The following is a 23,662-nucleotide window of genomic DNA, read 5'->3' on the forward strand; positions in this document are numbered from 1 at the left end:
TTTTTCACCATGACAATGATCCCAAACACACTGTCAATGCAGTAAAAGCATACCTGGATTAAAAAAACACAATGGAACACTATCGGTCATGGATTGGCCTCCTCAGAGCCCGGACATCAACATTATTGAAGCAGTGTGGGATCATATTGACATAGAACAGAACAAAAGACAGCCAACATGCAAAGAAGAGTTTTGAATGTCCTTCAAGAAGTCTTATGTTGTCTTATTAATGTATTACATGCATAAAATTTAAAATAGTCTTACATTTATTAAGGATATTCTCCAAAAACAAGTGTGCCAGTCAAATAATTTGCTTGACTAATTTTTGATTGACTATTTAAGTATAAGTGTAGGCCCATAGTTTAAGGCAGGCTATTTGAATTCAGTCTATTTCTCAGAGGATTAAGATTATTGTAATTGGTGTATTACCCTCCATTAATGCCCTTTAAACACAGAAGCCCCTAAAAAGGGTAATAAAAACCGCAGTGTTTGCTCATGCTATATAATCGATTGAGTCATAAAAGACTAACAAATTAGTAAAAATCCATGGTTTCCCGATCACAGCCAGATTTAATTAAAGCTGTGAGAACGTTGCATAACCACACATTCTCGTTAAGTACGACAATCACAACCATTTAGTTATAAAATTACAAAGCCTAATTCTGCAAGTTGAAAATTGTTTTAAATTTAAAGTGCGCTCTTCTTTTCTAGCCGCTCGAGGTCATTCACATATGTCGCATACACAGGCGTTTGTTACTCAGGAGGGGTTTATTACAATAAACAGTAAAGAATAGGGTGTTCATTGTCCATACTGGGATTCAGAGTTGTAGATTATAGCGGTGAAAGCGGATAAGATGCTTTGGCATTCAGGTGATTTTGTGCCTCTGCTGCCGTGTCCTCATGTTCTGCTCTTAAATGCGATCCCATCTTCAGAAATAAAATTAAATATTTAGTTTTTCTTTCTGGATCCAGTTTGAGGCCTTATGCCGTAAACTGCAAAAAAAAGTCCAAAGTGATTTCTCACTGTGTCTCTGTATTAACAGACATTACTGCTGTTACACTCTACGTGCTTCCCTTACAGTCTTTATATTCCTGCATGTGTATGACTGAACCAGCTGTTTGCACGCTGATTTACGAGTACAACATTATGAGACTTAACAACATAGCTTTGGGCTTTATGACCTTTTTTGTGAGAGCGATTGTATGTCTGCATTAAGCTAACTGAGGTAACATTATAGGCAGCCCACTGCCAAACACCATACTGAGTTAGACTCCTCAGATGTCAATGAAAGTGATTGAGTGTGACAGAAAAAAGGAAAGAAAAAGAAAGTTGGTTTTCTTCTCCAGTAGAGTCGGAGATTGACAGTAATCCTGTTTGGACGAGTGAAAGCGACAGATTTCGGATTAGTTCAGCGGCTAGAACAAAAGAGAGAGAGGGGGCTCTTTGGTTTCTAAAGTAACTCTTCTACGGAGTTGGATATGTACATTATATATTTCTCAATAAAACTGTCACCATCAAGAGCCTCTGCGGAAAGACAGCTTGTTGCGTACTCTTGGCGCTCTGGCTTTGCTTCCAGCTATCAATAAAATTGTTGCTAGTCATCTCCCTCCCTTTCCCCTCGCACTGCGTGATAGTGTATGAATCTGTTGCTAGAACCACAGCAGCTGTTACCGATGTCTTCGCCCTGCTGAGAACTTTACGAGACAAAAACCATAAACAAAGGTCAGCTAACCCAATGACCAGGTCACTGTATAAATGACAGTTTCATAAATGAAGCCGATAACATGCGATCTAATAAACTATTGAGAATGTATCGAGGGGTTTTGCCTGATTTCGATTCAATAATAATCCTGTTAATCTGTCATCATTTTGACATTGTGTTATACGTTTCCTTAATTGTGTTTGTGCTTTTCTCTGTGAGACAGTCTGTGACAATGGCGCTGCTTTGTGCAGAGCCGTTTACAAAGCATCAATAGGCCACCAACTGGGATAATAACAGATGAAAAACAGCAGCACAATCCCCATTATTCTTAAACCCCTGAGCAACTTCTATTTTTGCAATAATATTTCACCACTCACATGCTGATGTCGATTCGTTTTGTAACGTCTGAGATTAGAATGCACCTGGGGGTCTGTGAGGCGTATTGTGTTGAAATAGCACAGTAGCTCGGTGATAGACTCAACTTCCGGTAAAGCAGTATTTTTAGTGTTTTTTTGATTTGAAGTTGCAATTATTTTCCTCCGCCTTTTCCTTTCTCACACTCCTTTCTCCTCCCATTACTAACCTCTTTCCTCCACCTCTCTGCACTCAGGTTCATCTGCCTTGCCCAGTAATATGGCCTACTTTGGAAGCTCACAGGAGGAGGAGGACCTGGAGGAAGACGTCGAAGAGGAGGAGGAGGAGGTGAGGAACGGAGGAGGTGCACACTCTGTGGGAAGTAGCAGCCAAGCCTCGGCCTCTTCCTCCTGCCACTCGACACCCCGCAAGGGCAAGCTCCCCGCCAGGCAGCCGCTTAATGGGCACGGTAAGGACGGCGTCGGAGCTCGAAACAAAGCACGCCATGTTTTGATTACCAAAATGCATCTCCTGTCTTGACGCGCTGAACGAGGCAGTGTTTTCTGTTGGTCTAATGCACCACGAAGACCGCGGTGAGAGGAGTTAATGGAGGAGGGAACAGGGAAAAATAAAAGTGGTGCTGTGAGACGAAACCGAGGGAAGAGGAGGAAAAGATGGGACACTGCGGGGGGAGAGGGATGGATGAACAAAGGGGGAGGTGGAGGATGTGCCCCTGCAATATCTACAGAGAAATGGAAAGCTCCATATTTTTTGGGGGGGGGGGTTCAGTGAATGCAGGAGCGCAGAGTGATTCGTGTGACAAAAGACAGATTTTTATAGTTCATGTCAGGAGTGTGTTTGTGTGCGTACCTCGCTGTGTGCATGCGAGCGATTTTCTAAGTACTCTTGTTTTCCACTGCAGAGGAGGGGGAAGTCACATGGGGATAGTGGAGTGGCGCATCAACTCTTTCCACCCCAATTAACACTTAGCTTACTAAGCCCTAACAAGGTGTTTATGCACACACTGCAACAGCTGGCCGGGGCCCTCGATACACAAACGCAGCACAGTTACAGCATGCCCCTTGGGGCAAGTAGACATTTGGATGAATACACATACGGAGTTGTGCAAAACACAGAAATGCTACATAGAAATCTTCAAATTAACAAGTGGTCTTCTTATATTTTCCAGTGGGAGTTGAACGTGTGTTTCAGAAACCTACTGACACAAAATAATTTCAGCGATCAATCATTGATAAATACACTCTACCCTTAGCGATTTTAAAGAATCCAGAAATGTCTCTTGTCCACTTTTATTTTTTTTTAACATTACTAACATTATTTTTTAACATATTCTGTACCACATCATGCTTCACACCCATCTTGAAACTTTTCCCCCCAAAGCATTAGCAATAAGATTCTAACCTCGAGGCCCTCTCTTAAAGTCTTTCCAGATATAAAATCCCTTTGGCCAAACAAGGACCAGATATCTAGTTTCACACTTCCACCATCCCTGACTTATACTCCCTTCTAAGTCTGTAAAAGGACCGCCAGAAAGGATTTAAAGGTGAACGCTTTGCGCAGCCCCCCCCCCCCCCCCCCCCCCCCCCCCCCACACACACACACACACACCCCCCCTCCATCCTCTCAATTGGAATGTGAAAGAGGAGAGAGACGACTGGTAGGATTAAGAGAAAGACGGAGAGAGGTTCGTTGATTTTCTAACATTGAACTCTCTGTGAATTTTGCGCTGCCTTTGTGTTGTTCGCTGGCAAGCAGGGCCGGCCTCCGGTGTTCTCCTACCTCCACAGATGTTCCCCCCCCTCATCCTTTTTATAACATCTGTAGCTGCGGCTTTAAACAAACTATACTGTGTGTGGCACTTATAAGTAGCGCATACAGTAGGATAGTGAAACCTGTTTGAACAGACCCAGGCTTGTTCTGTGCAGGAGGACAGCTTATTCTGCTTTCTTATCTCATATTCAAACACTGTTTGCAAAGCACCTCGGCGCCTTCACTGTGATATGCTAAATAAATAGATAAGGGGTAAATAGGTAGATAAACTTTGTAAGGGATGCTCTAGATGAGGGGGTTAAGGACACCGAAACAGGCATTTTGTGTACACGCATAGGTGTGCGCACACAGTCAACACTGGGTCATTGCTTTGGCTTTAACAGTGTTTAAGCTCATGGAGAAAAACACACTCATACCTCAGTACATTTTGTGGCATTAAGTTTGGTGTCAAACGTGACACTTTAATATGCAGCTCGAGCCACTCTCCAGCAGGAGGACAGTTATATGGGCTCTCAGGGAGGTGGAGAGAGGAAAAAGGAAGGGGGAGGCAAAATTGAAATGGTGAAGTGGAGAGAGAGACATTTTGAACTGGGAGGTAAAGAGACAGGAAAGGCCTGACATTGTAGGCCATTCATCAGGCGCCGTCTCCCCATTTCTGCCCCTCTCTCTCGCTCGCTCTCGGCCGTGTGCCATGTTGACATAGCTAAATTAAACAGCTTTTATTGGGCTCCGCTTCTTGCTTAGCGCACTTCTCAAAATGTCAGGATTTCTCTCATTTTTCACTGAGCTGCACACATGCAGCATAACAAGCACGCACACATTTGCGTACGTCAACATGTACTGTTGCGTTTTAAAAAAAAAACAAAAAAAAAACTGCACATACAGATCAACTAACAATGCAGCTAACAGGGCCTTGCTGTTCACAATATACATGCACCATACTGTGTACGTTGAGCAGTGCACGTGTTCATGCTGTAGCTGATTTTAAGACTCTGTAAAACTTTTTAAATTGAGCCTCATAAAAGCTGAAGAGAGAGCCATTCAGTGTATGCTAATTGCCTCTCTCCTCTTGGGCTTGCTTAGCATCTTCTCGGGGGGTTTGTGCAGCACAAGTTTATTTTGAACAGGTTCATTGACACGTAGTACAAAGGTGTTTTCATGCACACTTTAAATCATGCATATTTTACTGATTGGGGCCTATAGGTTTGCCAAAAGCCTGTCACCTCAATGTTTGCGTAGGCTTTTCTATGTGGTCGTTGTGGTTTAGTCCCCCAGTCGGTTAAACCCATTCTGCTTTTTGGCACAGGTAGACGGTAGCATACTGTATGTCTCATATATATATATACATAATGTGTCTGTACTTTTGGAACTTTCCACATTCTGTGCAGTAGTTAATTATTTAATTTGTTTATTTGCTTTTGGCTCGCACACACTTGAATTTTCTGCTCCAGAATTTCAAAAGCAGAGATCTGTTTTTTTTTTCTCTTCTCTTCATTCTGATTTTCCTTTGACACATAAGAAAACATAGATGTTGAAAGCCAGCTAATATTGTGATGACAGAATAATTAAAATTAAGAATCACAAAAGCAAAACACCTAAATCTCGATTTCCTCTTGACCCCCCCCCCCCTTCCAGTTTTTCACAGCCACAGTAAAACGGGGACCAGAGAGAGTCCGAGGCCCAAGGCGGGTACTCATGGCCGGGACGCGCCTGCCCCGCCGCTGCCACCCCCTCCACCTCCACCTCCGCCCCTCCTGAGAGAGCGCAGCGAGCGGGCGGAGGCGCGGGAGCATGCGAGGGAGCAGCAGGCCTTGGCCAACAGTCGAGGCTCAGCCAACGGGCTGCCACTGAGGAGAGCTTCTGAGGACCTACGCAAGCAGGTAGTGTGTGGCTAGAAGTGCTCAGTGTTGGACTTTCATTAATGTGTCAAATGTGAAAATGCTGATTGGCACATAGAAAGGAGACAGGAAAGACTGGAAATATTTCTATAGATTGCCAACAAGGGCCTGGAAAATGTGGCAGTAGCATTGTGGAAAGTGTTCATTTGGCTATTTATACCCATTTGATATTAAATTTACCCATCTGCCACCTTCTTTTTTTTTCCTGCTTACTGTGGTCTCTCCTAACTGCTCCTGTGCTGTATTTGTCTACCTTCTACTGTATACTGAGATTTCAGTGCCAGTTTGCTGCTTTGCATTGCTTTCTTTACACACACACACCCCCCCCCCCCCCCCCTCCTACTTCACTCTTTCCTTACAGATCCTGTCTTATTATTTCCCCTACTTTTAATTCCTCTCCTCTGCTCTCCTCTCTTATCCTGTCTTCTCATCCATCCATTGTGTCTGGGAGAGTAATGATTGTGTTTGGGCCTGTTGCGACTGCAGCTATATTTAGTAGTGCTGGCTAGGGGCTGTGAAATCCTGCCTGCCTCTCCATGGCACTTAGCAGGTTTCAAGGAACCCCACGAAGTGAAGGAGGAAAAGCATGAAGAGAGAGGCTGGAGATGGCCTCAGTTTGAGAAGTGGCATTCTTCTGACCACATTAGCTAATTAAAAGCAGGCTCCACGTTCGATCGGCTTTCCTCTCTGGCTCCTCCTTTCGTCTTCTTTTTCTGCTTTCTTCCCTACACTTTAAAGTGGTGGTGTTTTCTCGTTGTTGCATCGTGCTGCCGCCGATGTAAACACAGACATGTGCTTCAGGTTTTTAAAGTGGCTGGAATTGTCCAGTAAAACCAACAAGGAATCTCAATGAGAGTGACTGCCTGCCAAGACAAACTTCAGCCTCACTTATCCACCAGTCTTTGTTCTACTGTTCTTCCTCTGCTCTCTCTCTTTCAGTTTCACACGCTGCTGGCACCCGGTGTGATTCTTTTGAGTTCTCTCACACAGTGTATTTTGGTTTTCCTCCGCATGTACTCTCATTCAGCATTTCTCTCTTTTTCCTTTTTTTTTTTTTTAAACAAATTTTCGTGCTCCACTTTCTCTCTCTCTGCTCCCGTGTCAGACAGACGGATCTTGCCCTTGACAAACATGGCTGCAGTCATTTGGGAAGATTAGAGCCCCCCCTCCAATTATCATGAACAGGATGTGTGTTAACCACGTGTGTTCAAGACGCGCGCACACACACACACACACACACACACATTTATACACACGACCAAATGTGAGAGTACAGGCTAAGCCATATAAAAGGTTAAGTGATTATGTAGCAATAAAACAAACTCTGGGGTAAAGGTATTATCATAATTCAATTCAGGATGATTCTCCCTAATTTAATAGCACTCCGTATGCACCTTTTACAAAAACAATATGATTCTATCCATTTTAATTAAAAGAAAAGCTGCACATACAGCACGTGGAGTATGCACGGAAGACCATTTAGCCGACTCTGCATCGTTTGGGAGAAGACTCTTTTATTTAGTCAACCTACCTGAATGCACCTACGCACCGTGAGATTTCAGCAATCTTATAAGGTCATTATTAGCCACACTGTGCAACATTGATATAATAAACTTGGGTAGGGCATCAAGTTTGATGCATGCAGATTGCACTTTTGAATACCGAATCAGGTTATTCCTCCACTCTTTATTTCCATTGCACATATTCCCATGTTGCATTAATCAAGCCATTATTTCAAGCTGCATTGTTTCGAGCAAGTTCCTAGCAAGGTTAGTAGACTGTACGTTGTTAGTGCCGGGCTATAGTGACCTTTCTCCAGCTGCTTAAAAATCAGCTCGCCCAGGCCTGGATTTCATCGCATTGCGTTGCAAGCCAGAGGAAATGGAAGACTTAAGTCAGATTTATGCCTCACTTTTAAGGTGTTCTGGTGGTTGCATCATAAATCACTTCAGCATAGGAGTCAGTTTATAGTTCAGAATAGGATTTAACCCACTGGTTGTCATTGCATCACTGTAACATTTGATGGATACGTCGTACGCTGTGTGCCATTCGCTCTCTGTCACTCCTGGTGATGGTTTCTAGCCCTTTATTCAACACTGCCTTTGCTTTGAACACCCATAAACATCAGAAAACACACAAAATTGCTAAATCTCACCAGTCACTGTCAGCATGTGTGTCATCCAAATGCACAGACACATTTTTAACGAGTGATTAGAACACCCTGATTAAAAAAAACCAAACACAAAACATGAAATGGTTTAAGTGTTTGATGACTACAATAATCTTGCACATAGGGCCGCAGTTGCTGCCTATCCTCCGTCTCCTTTCTTCTATGAGTCAGCAAAGCATTGCAAGGGTTAAACTTTCTGCTGCCTTATTCTATCCTCTGGCTGGCCTCCTCTTGCTGTCTGTGTCCCCACCCCCACCCCTCCCTCGCCTTCTCATGGCCTGCTCATGCAGATATTGTGTGTTAAAAATCTTCCTGGCAGGCCTCAGCTGGGCTATAGCAACACATGATGTCATCTAGACCCACCTCCCTCCCTCCCTCTCCTTCCCACTCACGTGCGAATGAACAGTCTCCGGCAGCCTGCCTACCTCTGTGTGTGTCTGTCTGTGTGTTCTGTTTTTTTCCCCCCATTTGGCTTTATTGTCTTCTCTTATTCTGTTCGTCGTCCTTTTCATTTCTGTTCAAATTCTCTTTCTGCCAGTCGCTGTTAGAAGTGAACTTTTCTTTCTTTCTGTTTGCATCGTTCTCTTGTATTCTCCGTTGTCATCACTCTCATGCCTTCCTCCTTTTCCACCACATCAAATAATTGAAGGGAGAAAAGTGAGGGAGATATGTTAACAGAACCCCCCCCCACTTAAAAGAGGTGGTCCTCTGAGCCCTCTTGTGGCAGGAAGTGGTCATGACAGCTTGTTACTGAGTCACATTGTCAGCAAAAGTTGCTGGATAAACATGTTAGATATTCAGACAGCTGTTTCCGCATTGTTGCCACGCTACACAATCTGTTACATGAAATTTGCCTTATTTTTTATTATTTTAGTAGCCAAACTCTGGAGTTTTTGAGAGTTCTTAAATAACATTTTTTTTTTAAATTTAATACACATTGCAAATCTCCTGAAAACTGTTTAACAGGCAGGCTTACTTTATCAACCCCTATCACTGCTGCATTCTGTTCAGTATCTCTTTCACCCCTCCTCCCCTCACCCCTTCTATCCTCCCTCTTCCTTGTCACCCTGTTTTGTTTTGGGTTTTTTGGGGGGGTGGGGGTTTTCTCTCCATTGTGAGAGGGAGCGTCTGTGTGTGTGTGTGCAGAGCAGGGAGTGATTGACGGAGGCAGGGTTAGGTTTCAGTCCCCCCTTATCTTTTAATGGCCTGGTCTTTGTGTCGGCCCCCCCGCCACCTGAGACAAACACAATACAATACATGAATGCGCGCATACACACACACACACACACACACACACAAGTGTGACACGAGAGCCCTTCAAAGGCGGACCTGTCAATGGACCGGCTGTCACCTCCCTCCTGTGGCGCCCTGGCTGTGATTGATAACTCCATCTCTCCCATCCTCCCGCTTTTCTTGCTCATGTGGTTCACTTCCAGCTCGTCTAAACAGACAGGCACAGCAGAATGACAGCAATAAAATACAGATGCACTTTGTTTTTCATGTTTTCTAATGGAAACCAGGGCTCTGTAATGTGCTAAGTACAAATGTGACTGCCCATGCTTTGAATACATGACTTTGAAGTTGGGAAAGAAAGGCATACAGTAAAATCATATTGGCTTTCATTTGAAAAAAGCTTTTGCTACCTAATCATGATCTCCAGCTCACTAATTCATACAAACAAAGGCCACAAATGCAACAACCAGCTGATCCGAGCAGAGTCGAGCATAAAAACGAGTGATCCCCGACTTGTTGCAACATTAAAACAAGATTATTTTTCAACTGCATTGTCATATTATCTTAGTAGGCACACGGTCTTGGAAAAAAATCATGTGTCAGCTAAGGAATGAGAAGGAATGAGACGCAGAAGAGGACAATGATACGTGTACAGAGGAAATATGTTTGGAAGAAAAGAGAGGCAGGAAATGAAGTGATGGAGAGAAAACTGAATGAAAGCAGAGTTTAAAAAAAAAAAAAAAAGTGGGCATATCAGAAAGAGCCATACTGTAAAGCTGACGCTAATAGGAAAACAGACCCCAAAAACACAGTGGATTTTAACGTGTACTCAGCCAGCTGTAGAGCTCTTTGAACCGAGGGAGAGGGTGGCTGTGTTCCTTCCCACAGCTGCATCCCTGTAAGCTAGCAGTGGAACTAGACACTCACATCTACAGCTGGGGTTTAAAGACTTAACACACACATGTGCTCAATACACACTCACTTGCTTCTTTTCTCCATCTTGCACATTAAAACACCTTTAGTCATTACACAAAAAATTAATTATGGCATTTAAGGAAAGCTATAGCCAATAAAAGGCTATTTTTATATGTCCGGATGGGATTTTATTTCCAGCGACCCCACCTTCTACCTCATACTGTCCAGCCATCTGCTAGTAGAAACCAAAGAGCCATCCCTGCTTTCCATTTCATTCTGCCATCTCTCTCTCTCTCTCTCTTTTTTTTCCCCTCTACTCGAGCTAAACTGTTGTTTATCTCAGGATGTAGTGGCTTTGGTTTTGGTTTACACATATCCTTTTCTAAATCTCAGCCATTGTGTTGACAGCAGTTTGAGCTGCAGTTTGCAAAAGTGCAGTGCATTTGAAAGTATAGTAATCTAGACAGTTGATTGGCTCCCTAATGAATAGTGAAGGTTTCCACAAATAGCTTTGGTCTGACCAGCCAAATGTTTTACTGCACAGCTAGCATCTGAGTGTTTGGCCTCTTCGTAGAGGAGTGTGGGTGCGCCCACGCCCCGTGCATGTGTTGGCTTGTACTTTCTGATAATTTTATTTTCTGTGTGGGTGCATTTTGGGAAAATCATTTTATACTATCTTGGCTGTAATAGTATTTTTAACAATGAAAGGAATGTGACCTAACCAGCAGCGGGATCTTTTCAGATTTAAGCTCGGTCAGTACACCACCCACTTTTGTTTCACTGCTTTCCTTTTTCTAAAACCGATTTAGTCACGTCATTGTTTTAAAATGGTTCATTCTGTGTGTCTAACATGGCTCATCTGTCTCTCTCCCTGCTTTTTGTGTGTATCTCAGGTCTCTAAAGTAAACGGGCTGACACGGGCGGGCTCGGCACAAGCTGTCAGTGGTGCCAAAAAGAGCCGCGACTTCCGACTGCCCTCCAAAACTGTGAAGAAGTACACAGCCACCGTGTCCAAGGGCCACGTCACCTACACCAAAGCCAAACAGAAAGAACTGGGCAAGAAAACCAAACTCAACAGCAGCAACAAACACAACAGCGCCGCCACGGCACCATCGTCAGCGAACAATCACAATCAGCACAGCCAGCCAGCAGCCAGCAACGGGCTGGCCAACTCAGGAAAAGCAGCGGCACCAGCCCACCACAGCAATGCAAAAACCCGCAAACAGGTGCTACTATCCAATGGGCTGCACAATGTGGCTGCCGGCGGCCGTCCAAACGGCAGGCTAAATGGGCAGCGGCACAACACCCTGGCCAAGGAGGATGGGCAGAAAACGTGCCAGCAGGGCCAGGGGGAGTGCCAAGGTCGAGAAGGACTGCGCAACTCCAAGCGGCGTCTGGAGGTGGTGCTCAACTCCGTGGGGACAGGGATTGTTGAGCAAAAAGCCAAAACACCTGGCACTGAGGCCAAGAAGGCCAAGCTCCAGTCCACTCCTTTGGAGACCCGCAGCAGCAGCAAGAAGGTGGCCAATCAAGAGAAAGCTACCACGCAAACCACCTCGCCTACCACTCCAGTTTCTAATGGACATGAATCAGAAACACCCCCTTCTCCTAAACAAACTCCACCTGTTACCCCACCTCCATCTTCTACTCTCCCTGCTCAACAAACCCTGCCTCCTTCTACACCAGCAGCCAATGTGGAGCCGGTGAACCAGCGACCTAAGCGGGCATCGGCTGGCAAGCTGATGTTGATACGACAAGCACAGCAGCAGCAGAGCAGGTCTCATGGTCGCAGCTCCTCTTCTTCCTCCCCCTCATTAGGCCAGAATCACTCACCGAACCCCAGTCATGCCAGCACTACCTCAGACCCCCAACAAACCTCTGTGTCCTCCTCCACCTCTTCTCCTCTTACTTCCACCAACAGCCCTGGACAGCTTAAACCAGCAGCATTGCGGCCTGCTGACCGTGACAAGGAGTGGGAGCGTGAGAAAGAGCTGACGCGCCAGAAGGAACGCGAGCAAGAGAAGGAGTGGGATCGCCAGCGGAGCAAGTCGGAAGGCTGGGCAGCCTTAGGTGAAGTCCCTGTTTTCCGGCCAGGTCCAAGGGAGTTTCAGGACCCCCTGGTGTACTTGGATGCAGTGAGGGAACAGGCCGAGATGTCTGGCATGTGTCGTGTGGTGCCGCCCCCAGACTGGCGACCAGAGTGTAAGCTGAGCGAGGAGATGCGTTTTGTTACACAGGTGCAGAGGGTCCACATGCTGGGCCGGCGCTGGGGCCCCAATGTGCAGCGGCTGGCTTGCATCCGTAAGCACCTTAAATCTCAGGGCATTACCATGGATGAGCCACCGGTCATTGGTAAGTGAAACAGGCAGACACATGTAAATGGGAATGTACAGTACCAGCCTAAAGTTGTGTCCAAACTTTTGACTGGTATTGTATGCAAGGCAGTTACGTTTAGTTTTAATGTCTTTTGCCACACATTTGCAAAAATGCCAGCCTAGGGTGCCCACAAACAAGAAGCAGCTGCCTTGTAGTCCACCCCCCCACCCCCCTTACAGCTGCTGCTTCTAACTCTTAAAAACTATCATAACACCACATGTTTTGTTGCTGGCTACAAGACTGAATGCAAAAGTCTTCACGTACGCCTGATATACGGTTGTTATGCTGATTTGAAAGATTGAAAGCAATCCCCAACACTCTCTTTGTGTACGCTTGAAGAGTAAATGGTAGGATTTGTCGAAGTAATTTGGAAAATGTATCAAAACTGTAACTGATTTCTGTTGCTGGCAGCTACACCTACACTCATAGAATCTGCATTACTGTATGTAACCGCTATTCGTTCATTTCATGCTCAAATGGCCAGCTGACCAATCAGAGCAGACTTGGTTTTTCAGGAGTGGACGATTAAAGAAACTTTAAGCTTTTTTCCCCCCTTCTATTAGAAATATTATCAGCTGGCAAGCAAGCAAGCAGACAGACAAACACAACCACACTCCTCCCAGTCTGAACATGGCCATCCACATCCCTCAATAAACAAGTCCTATATAGGATAAAATTACAGGAAAACTACAGGAAACAAAATGGCAAAAAAGTCCTTTTGCGACTCAGAAGATATAACGCACACAGCTTGGTTTATGGTGCAAAACTTTTCTAATTCAATTTCTCTGTGATCCAGAGCACTTCCACGCTGTTATTTCTGGTGATGAGCCAGTAGCAGTATGGCAAAAGAGGATGATTTACAGTTGCAAAAACTTCATTTTGCATCCTCGGTATTCTGCAGCTTAACTGTGATTTGCCTCCCTTGCTCTATAAAACTATTTACTGTGACACTTATGCACTTCTTATTGTTTCTGTTGTTGTCATCAGGGCTCTGAGAGCTTCAGCAGCATTTGGCCTGATTTTTATCTTGCCGTTTATAGGCGACAGTAACAATGTGGAACATCTCAGAAAGGAGCCTGGCGGCCAGTGAAAACAATATTTCTTTCAGATTGCTCCGTCACCTTCCATTTCTCACAATGACATCAGCGTTTTATGAGTATTTAAAGAGCCTCGGGTCAGGCTGGAAATCTGATGTGTGAGCTTTGTGTATGTGCAAATTCTCAGGTATGCAAACAAGTGGCTGTTGAAACCCGGTAGTTTTACACTGGTTGAATTTGTGCTATCTGTTGTACTGTGTGTAGCTTTCATATATGGCTGAATACAGATTATGCCGGTGTGAGGACTGTTGGTCTGCGGCTGTTGGCCAGAGAATCCTGGCAGCCAGCAGTCCACAGCAGAGCCAGCCAGGGTATCCCGGTTCCAAATGACTTCCTTTACTGTCCCCAGCAGATCAGTTCTACATTAACAGTAATTTGTGTCTGTGTTTGGCACAATGAGAGTTCAGATCAGTTTTGAAAGGTGGATTGGCTGTTTCAAATAAAATGAACTGGGCAGGAGGAAATGGCATATTTAGCCAAAGGAGCAGATGGCCCGAGATGGCATTCTTCTAGATTAGCTTTGGTTTCTGCATCTTTTAAAAACCCGAGTTTATATTAGTGAGGACAGACAACTTCTTTATGTACACGCAACATTATTGGATGAGTCAGAATTATGTTATTTCAGATCACTTTTGATTGATTTTCATGTTAGTTTGTAGAAATGTTCTGCTGAAAGCAGTCCAAAACCACCACTTTCCACTATTTTTGTTTGCAAGCTCATTACTTTCTTCTCTTCTTATTAAATCTTCTTGTTCTGCTCCGTCTCCATCCAGGTGGCTGTGAAGTGGACCTGTCACGTTTTTTCCAGCTCATCAATGACATGGGCGGCATGCAGCAGGTGATGGACCTGAAGAAGTGGACCAAGCTCGCCGACCTCCTGCGCATCCCCAAGTCTGCGCAGGACCGGCTGGCCAAGCTGCAGGAGGCTTACCTCCAGTATATCCTGTCCTATGACTCGCTCAGTGCTGAGGAGCGCCTCCGGCTGCAGGCTGAGGTGCTGCAGGAGAAAAAGGACCTGGAGTCTCGCCGTGGCCCTCTTGAGGGCCTTGCGGATTCTTCAGCACCTAGCGCTTTCTCGCTGCCACGCTACGAGCCCAAAAATGGGCTCGTGGGTGGGATAGTGGGAGGGGCAACGGGGCACCACCGCACCAATGGAGTGTATCAGCATCTGAAGGAACTGGAGGCTCAGGTCAAAGCGGGCCGGCGCCGGCTCTTCGCTCAGGAAAAACAAGGCAAAGAGGACAGGCAGCATGGGGAAGAGCAGGAGGAGGAGGACAGGGGTGTTCTCGGTGACCAGCACAAATGTATTTACAAGGTGAGGATGAAGACGACATTTGCTGTTTATGCCACACATTTGAAGCATACAGACAAGAGTCACGTAAGTTTATCTTCTGTTATCATTTATGCATATTTTTTGCTTCTCTGCTCTTTTCTTATGATAAGTCTTTAAGTGCTGTTTACACAGTTTATCTCTTATTGACTTACTGTTTAAAGATCATGGAAACATGTGGGTGTCGCTTGTTATTATGGCTGCCCTTGCTATTATTTTTATAAAGTTTCCTTCATTTGTTTGCTTGTATTACTTTTTTGGTAGCCATTGTCAAGTTTGTTTTAGTCCTTCGGTCAAAGCTGATGTCCATTGTCTTGTTTATGTGGTAACTGTGTGGTTATAGCCATCTTTTCTGGCCTGTTGTCAGTGCCGGAGCGCCTCTCAGAGGCGTTGTTGCTTTGCAGTGAATCGACTAATATCGCTCATGGGGTGTAAACAATTGACACTTTTTGTAGTGTCATCACTTAATTTGACTATTTCCTCTGTCACTTCAGTTCAAACATGCATCCCTGTTTGCTTCGCTCTATATTGTTTCAACAAACTACGACTGGATTTCACTCGGGGGACATTGTTGGGGTGCTGTTAACCACACAATTTGAATGCCTATTGATATTCTTACTGTGTTCTTGGCAATAATATCATGCTGTTAACTGCCACAGTTTGTGGTTTGTTTAAGCAAAGTTTGCACACCTGATTATATGCAGAAATAGGTGGGCCATCGCAAAGGCCTGTGTTCCGCTGTTTAAGTGAGAGACCAGCAGTTTTGTTTTCTTGGATTGTTTAATATTGCTATGCAGCTGCGCTTGGTAAGGTGGTATGTAGAGTTCCTTGTGTGTTTGTGGACTACATGAGATGTATTTCCCACTTTCCCAGCCTGCTTGCAGCCATGCTGATTCTGGCTGGCTGAAATGTAGGTCAGAGAAATGGCAGCCCCCAAAACAGCCCTTCCCCTCACTCCTTCCCCACCCCCCAAAGCCCCGCCTCCTTGAGCTTTCACCACACTTGAGTTCCTTCGGTCCAGCCCTCTCCTCATGGTTCTCTCCTTCAGCCCATGTCCTTGCTCTTAGCTGTTTCCCAGATCTCCAATCCTATCCCCACCCCCCTCTTTCTCTCCCTCTTGCCAAATGCTCTGCATAGCTATTCTACCCCCAGTAGTTTGTGTGCATGTGGAAATTCCAATTTTTTCATACTTCTTCATGCACAAAAATGTATGCCATGTGACTGACTGTGCATTTGTTTTGCAGCAGCACCTCGATGAACTGAAACTGTTATTCTTTTTGTAATTAAAATGACTTTGTTTCTTCACACTGCACAATACTCCACCCATCTCAAATCTGGATCTCATTTGATTTTTTTTTTTTTCTCTTCCTCTCCTTCCCAATTCCTCTTGGTAACCGAATCCCTCTGTATGACCTCCCTCTGAAGAACTGTCAACAAACCTGACCCCTGAGTTATACAAGTACTGTTCAGTGCACAGTGTCATGTGAATGGCTGTCACTGTCGTGAAATGGCAGTCTTGTCAAAATATGACTCATCACTTTTCTGCCCAACTCAGATTTGCGGGCATTATTCATCACAAGTGCCCCCCCCCAGGAGGAGCTTATGTTTCACTTTTTCCATCAAGAGGACAAAGTGCATGTCAAGGGTGTAATTAACTGTAATTACGCCAGGAAAAGCTCGGAAAAGTGCTGCTACCGAATGACAAAAAGTCTTGTTGGCGCACTACACTGTAATTTAACTGCATTGTTTCACAACCCTGAAGCTAGTGTAATAATAAAAAGAACTAAGTCAGATACTATTTGCAAACACCTAAGGAGGAAAAAGAAGAAAAGCAAGACAAACTGTCGCTGTGAGCAAGATGACCTGTGAGCAAGGTCATCTTTCAGCCCTGTCGGCACATCTTCAGGTTTAGAGCTGGCAGATTTATGGTCACCTTCAAAGATTCTCTGTAGCAGGGGTGTCAGTGGGAGAGGGTCAAGTCCAGGGGAATTGTCTGAGACTAACGGGCGGAGCACAGATCCTTGTTGAAACACGCAGTCAGGCGTGCAATCTTTTGTCCATAATCCCCTGTGGTTCCCTCTTGACTCATGAGGTGGGGGAACAGGAGAATTCGCTGATGTTTTCTTTAATTTTTAATTCACCCCCCCCCCCCCCCGCCCCGTTACCATAAATATTTACAGTGCACTTTTATCCACCCATCTGAGCATTTTTGTGATGTTTAATGTCTCTTTGTGATTTGCAGGGGAAATCGGTGTCTTTGACCAACTTCTTCAGGATAGCCCGGAACACCATGACCATGTGCTTTAACAAGGAACCATCGGCTGCTGAGGTTCAGGTAAGCATGCCATCACCTTAATCAAATACATTTATACATTCTCTACAGTAGCTTCTAGTGTTAAATGTGTTTGCTGTAATGATGAAACATTTAGTCATTGCCCTGTGAAAACAACATATTGCTGAATCAAATGTGCAGGCAGATTAAAATCATTTTTAAAAAGTTCAGTTTTCTCATCGATAATCAGCTATCAGCATGGCTGGCCATGAGGGACACGTACCTTTTACCCTGTTTCATGCATACTTTCTCTCACCAGTTTTTTTTTTTTTTTTTTTCCCCTCCTGCAGCAAGAGTACTGGAGGATTGTGGAGCAGAGAGACTGCCACGTGGCAGTGCATTGTGGGAAGGTGGACACCAGTACACATGGCAGTGGTTTCCCCACAGGAAAGTCAGAGCCATTTTCAAAGTAAGTGTCTCTCATCTGTCTCCTGAGGTTGGATAAATTATTCTGCCTGCAGTACAAGTCTTTACCTGATCACGGGTCAGCTGATGAATTTGGGAGAGGACTCTTTAACAGTAGAACTATCTGCTTCCTCAAAAGTCATGAAGATAGTAACGTGTTCTTTGTCTCCTTTCCTCAGACATGGATGGAACCTCAATGTCCTCCCAAATAACTCTGGATCCATACTGAGGCATCTGGGTGCTGTGCCTGGTGAGAATTGTGTTTTCACTGCACACTTTGTAAATGTTGCTCTGTACTAGAAAAATTTAAATAATTTTACATTGCTAGCGGCATCTTTTCACAAAGACACTGTATGTCTTTGTTTCTGCTGTTTAGCCTGCAGATATTAATGATGTTTCTCTTTCACTTATCCTTCCTGTCTCTACAGGGGTGACCATTCCCTGGCTAAACATTGGCATGGTCTTTTCTACCTCATGCTGGTCTCGAGACCAAAATCGCCTTCCATATATTGATTACTTACACACTGGTGCTGATTGCATTTGGTAAGTATGCACAAAGGTGTTCCCTCAGTATACGTTTGTACAGTAAAAACTTGTAAACATGTTAAAAATCTGTAAAACTAGCTACGACAACAATAGAAATGAGTGTGTGTGTGTGTGTGTGTGTGTGTGTGTGTGTGTGTGTGTGTGTGTGTGTGTGTGTGTGTTCCTCGGACAGGTATTCTATCCCTGCTGAGGAGAAGGCTAAGCTGGACAAGGTGGTCCATACACTGCTTCAGGCCAATGGCACACCAGGACTAGAAATGCTGGAGAAGAATATCATGGTCAGTGTATAAAATATAGCCGTATATAATAATTTATATATCCACTGTAAGTAAGTGGTGCTTTTGATCTTAAAACTCTGTCGTCTCTTGGAAATGTAACACTATTTATTCCACCCTTCCAGATTTCTCCAGAGGTGCTGTGCCGCGAAGGCATCAAGGTTCATCGTACTGTCCAGCGGAGTGGCCAGTTTGTGGTCTGCTTCCCCGGTGCCTTTGTCTCTAAAGTGTGCTGTGGCTACAGCGTGTCAGAGACGGTGCACTTTGCCACACCACACTGGATGAACTTGGGTTACCAGGCCGCAAAGGTCAGCATGTAAATCAGGGCCAACAAAGCCGAACCAAAGGACGTTTAGATAAATAAAGACAGCTTTTACATGACTGTTTTTATTTCACCCCAACTTTTGTAGCACATCAGTGCTGTGGAATGTAGCTGTTACAGGTTTAGGTAGAGCTGATTAACACTGAAATGAACTTAGAACCTTGATTGAGCCAGTGTTTTGAACTTGGAGCTGTGCGTCTATTTTGCTCTGTGTTTGCGAGTGTGTGAGAGATATTCTGAGTAAAGCTTTGGACAATTGGACTTCATTATAGCTGTAATAGAAGAGAAGGAAATGTTCCCTATTGTCATTATAGGCATTACGGTGATGGAAGTACATATAACTTCAGCAATGCTATCATACCCATAGCCACATCAAGATTACCCTGAAGGGTAATGTGACACTCATAAAATGTGCTGCATTGTGGCGCACTGCCTGAAATGCACTATTCCTGTTACTGAGGAATCATAGGAGAGGACAAGAAAATTAATCTGTGTGCAGAGTCCTTGGGTATGCTGCGAATATTCTCATCGTTACACACCAAACGACATTGTCAGCATTCTCGGAGTATATCAGTCCACACCTTATAATTTTGATTGAGTGTAACCCACTGAAAGATGGCCAAAAATGGTTAATAAACTACTGTTTTTCTCCGTCCACAGGACCTGAAATGTCGTTGTATAGCCAAACCCTTCTCCATGGAGAAGCTACTGTATCAGATCGCCACAGCTGAGTCCAAGAGGGACAACGGCCTTCTCCTCACCACCATCTCCACCCTACTCAAAGACCTCAGGTATGATGCAACAAATCCACACTCATACAAACAGCAAGCACACCAAATGCCATAAATCCAGTTCTAATAGCATTCTAAAGATCTCCACATAAACCGTAATTCAGTCCTCTTTTAAAAAGACCTGTGCTTATTATTTATCAGACTTCATTAAGTTTGATGTATTGCAGCTATGTTTTGTTTGAGTCAATTCACTTTAGTTTGATGAAACAGGTTTGATCTAATTCACCTTGTAATGACTAAAAGTACTGTTTTGTAAAAGCACATGAAGAAAGTGTCATTGAAGTTAGCTGTGATACCTTTATATCGATTGTGTTTATGTGGTGGCTGTAGCTCAGTAGGTAGAGCAGGTCACCTACTGATCGGAAGGTCAGGGGTTCGATTCCTGGCTACTCCAGGCTACATGCCAATGTATCCTTGGGCAAGATACTTAACCCCAAGTTGCTCTCCGACCGTTCCGTCGGAGTGTGAATGTGTGTGGATGTTATATAATTAAAAAGCACTTAGCTTAGTTAATATGGAAGTGCTTGTATGAATGGGTGTGCATGGGTAAATGTAAAAAACGTGTTGTATAAGCGCTTTGAGTGCTCTGACTGAGTAGAAAAGCGCTATATAAGAACTAGTCCATTTACCATTTACCATGTATTGTGACCCTAAAAAAATGCCGTTCTCTGTAAGCTTTCAGGCTCAATTCTTACTATTTACCCAGAACAGTAACAACCATACAATACACCCTGATAGTTTCTTCTCCGTTTTCATTCAGCAAACAGTCTTTTGCTCTTACTCACAGATTGTGTTTCTTTTTCATCAGGAACATAGAGATGCACCAACGTCGGGAACTTTACAAGGCAGGTTTGCTCTCCTCTGCCCGTTATGGCACACATGATGGCAGCCTGGGACCCATCGAGGGACGTAAGAAGCCCCGTGGCAAATGGTTGACACTGGAGTCCTCAGAGAGGCGCTGCCAGATCTGTCAACATCTCTGCTATCTGTCCATGGTGAGAGCAAAAGGCCCGGGGGTTTAACATGGCAGTGTCTCAAATGTAAAATGGTTTGGATTCATTTTACCTGCAAAGGACTTCCTTCCTTCAAGTCAACATATTCATGCTAAATATTTATAAATGAAATCCTAGATCCAGTCAGAGTGGCTGTAATTGTTGGTCTGTTACTCCCTGGTGTCCTTTAGTGATAATGCTACATATAATAATTGTAACTTTTTTATAGTGTTGGAAGCCGTACTTTGTGAATTGGAGACACAGCTCGGCACTGTTGAAAATAAGCCTGCAGCCACAACAGCTAGCCAGACCCCTTGAGCCAGTGCGGGCCAAAGAAGGTTTTAGCACCAATTAGCTGTCACTCAGCAGGTCTTCCCGAACTGCTGGGAAGAAAGGCCGGCTGGGTGACTGCTTGGAGGAAGCATAGTCCAAAAGAGAAGCCCTTGGAACACCACCAGCATGTTCACGTTTCTACCCATTTTTTGCATTTTTTGTCATTGGCAGCTCCATAATTTGAAACATGAACCACCCGTAGTCACATGTATTCCAGCGGCCAGAGCATTTGTTTGCACGAGTTCAGTGTGTAACTTTACTAACAATGTCTCAGTGCCTTCGTAGTTTTCTCTGGTCCACTCCCCAAGCTGACCATGTGATGGCACATGTCGTATTTCAATCACGGGCTGTCTGGTTGGTGTCCAGCAAACAATGTGGGCTTCATAGGCAACTGGAAAACTACTTATGGAAAACATGATTGTATTCGGAGAGACTGCATCCTTCCTACTATGGATGGTGCAGCTCTCGTCTCTAGAAATATGGCTGAATTAATAAAACCAGCCAAAAATACGACACTCCAGAGTTGACAGTCATGCTGCCTGTTCTTGATTCTGGATAGTCTATACAGAGTTGAGAACAGGAAGCAGAGCTGTAGTCTTAAGCTACGTACTCACTGGAAGTGATTCCCAGCAATGTGGTGATCAGAGACCATAAAAAATTAAAAAGTGAACAATATTTGGTGACTGAAGTGTGAAGACCCGCAACAAATTCTTCTCAACTTCCAGGCGAGCAACTGAAGAGGCAACCAATGAAAGTCAAGAATATCGATATTGATTGACATATGACCTGATAGTAAATATGTTAGAGGGTTACCTGGGCAACTGGAGACTGGAACGTCTGCAAGCGACCAGCTGTCAGCTTCAGCTGTCAGTGACGAGCAAATCACTTCCAGTGTGTAGGCAGCGTCACGCGTCTCTCAGCAGCTTCAGAGACCAAATGAAAACTATTTCCATAGCCCCAAAAATAAAAAAAAATTAAATGTGAAATACATATTTTTTAACATTAGGTCTCTCTTTCCAAGACCCTGTTAGTAAATGATGTAATAATTGATCAGCATATTGATTTAACCTGTCTTTAAGAAACCTGAATATAGTTTATTTTAATGTAAATGAAGGCATTTTAATCACACTCTTCATCTTGTCCTGACATATGGCATAGGAACTGAACATTTAGTGGTATTTCTTAATGACATTTACAGTAATGATCTACAATGCATTGGGGAAAATATTTTTTATGTAGTAGGTGTTAATTATCTTATTAATAGTGCTGCAGCCTCAGTGCATACAACACTGCAACAGAGAGCAGCAAATCAAAGAGATTTGACTCCCTGGTACAGTTCACAAAAATGTGCGCCTCAAACAGATGACACACAAACTGGAGAGAAAATTGTGTTCCTCTAATTTAGAAGGCCTGGAAAAAGCAGCTTGATACTTTTTTTTTTTTTTTTTTTTAAAGTCCTCCATAAAACTAGGACATCTCACTGTTTGTCATTGACAAGAGGAAAACAGGAACAACTCCATGTTTCTTTAACTCTCAGTAGTGATGACTCCAGGAATTTCTTTGCAAATACAGTTTTAACCATTACAGAAAAATGGAGTTCCATAAGGTTCTGTGCTGGGGCCAATACATTTTACATTATATATGCTCCCCATAGGCAATATTATTAGAAAGCACTGCATATTTTCATTGCTATGCAGATCATATTTATCTAGCCAGATGATACAAATCAATTAAGTAATGTCTTAATTTTGACTTCTAAGTTCAGACAAAACTGAGGTTATTGTATTTGGCCTTAAAATCTCAGAAACATGGTGTCTAGCTAGTTATTTACTTTAGATGGCATTACCTCAGCCTCCAGGAACACTAAAGAATCTTGGGGTCATTTTTGACCAGGATATGTCCTTTACTTTGCACATTAAACACATATCCATTATTAGGTTGTTCTAAAAGCTCCCTGAAAAGCCTTCAATTGATGCTAAACACACAAGAGTACTGACAGGGACAAGAAAGAGAGACCATATTTCTTTTGTACTGGCTTCTCTTCATTGGCACCTTGTTAAATCGCGAGTTGAATTTAGAATCCTTCTCCTCACAAAGTTCTGAAGGATCAGGCCCTCCCGTATATTTATATTGTCTTATTATCCTAATAGAGCACTTTGCTCTCAGAGTGCAGGCTGGGTTGTGGTTCCTAGAGTTTCCCAAATTGGATCGGGCGACCCTGAACCCATCCCTTAGTTATGCTGCTGAAGGCTGCTGGGGGACCTCTCCTCCATTCAACTTTTTTGATGCATTTATTTGCCATTTTTGTATCTCATTAACTTTTGTCTGTTCTCTCCCGTAGCTTGTATTTTTTCCGTGGTCTCTGTGCTCTCCCTTATCTTTTTCCCCCCCGCAATCGGTCGCGGTAGGTGGCTGCCCCTCCCTGAGCCTGGTTGTGCCAGAGGTTTCTTCCTGTTAAAAGGGAGTTGTCCCTTTCCACCGTCGCCAAGTGCTGCTCAAAGGGGATCATCTGCTTGTTGGGGTTTCCTCTGTTGTATTGTGGAGTCTTTACCTTACAGTATAAAGTGCCTTGAGGCAACTGTCGTTGTGAATTGGCACTGTATAAATAAACCTGAATAGAAACTGAGTTGTTTAGTTTTAAGTTTGTAGGTATAATTTCTCCATTATGCTCTGTAACTTAACATAGTGAGTAGAGGTTAACGTACTGAACATACTTACTCACAGTTATGTTACTAGTAGTATGATGAGTATGCGTGGAAGACATTATACAGGTTTATCAGTATTCCCGCTTTCTCAACA

The 23,662-nt window shown here is 44.0% G+C and overlaps 1 protein-coding gene across 2 annotated transcripts in view; it reads left to right on the forward strand.

The window, feature by feature from the left end:
• Nucleotides 1-23,662, forward strand: part of jarid2b (jumonji and AT-rich interaction domain containing 2b) — a 110,899-nt gene that overhangs the window by 83,193 nt on the left and 4,044 nt on the right. Inside the window, exons 5-16 of one of the 2 annotated variants that reach the window (XM_030740533.1) lie at nt 2,314-2,526; nt 5,484-5,728; nt 10,958-12,416; nt 14,311-14,915; nt 17,110-17,202; nt 17,490-17,608; nt 17,784-17,854; nt 18,033-18,147; nt 18,323-18,428; nt 18,551-18,733; nt 19,408-19,538; nt 20,347-20,533. In XM_030740533.1, coding sequence (XP_030596393.1) covers nt 2,314-2,526; nt 5,484-5,728; nt 10,958-12,416; nt 14,311-14,915; nt 17,110-17,202; nt 17,490-17,608; nt 17,784-17,854; nt 18,033-18,147; nt 18,323-18,428; nt 18,551-18,733; nt 19,408-19,538; nt 20,347-20,533 — 3,527 coding nt within the window. The remainder of the gene's footprint in view (nt 1-2,313; nt 2,527-5,483; nt 5,729-10,957; nt 12,417-14,310; nt 14,916-17,109; nt 17,203-17,489; nt 17,609-17,783; nt 17,855-18,032; nt 18,148-18,322; nt 18,429-18,550; nt 18,734-19,407; nt 19,539-20,346; nt 20,534-23,662) is intronic. The other variant, XM_030740534.1, reaches the window with a different exon arrangement.

Source organism: Archocentrus centrarchus, chromosome 11 (genome assembly GCF_007364275.1).
Source record: "Archocentrus centrarchus isolate MPI-CPG fArcCen1 chromosome 11, fArcCen1, whole genome shotgun sequence".
Lineage (NCBI taxonomy): Eukaryota > Metazoa > Chordata > Actinopteri > Cichliformes > Cichlidae > Archocentrus > Archocentrus centrarchus.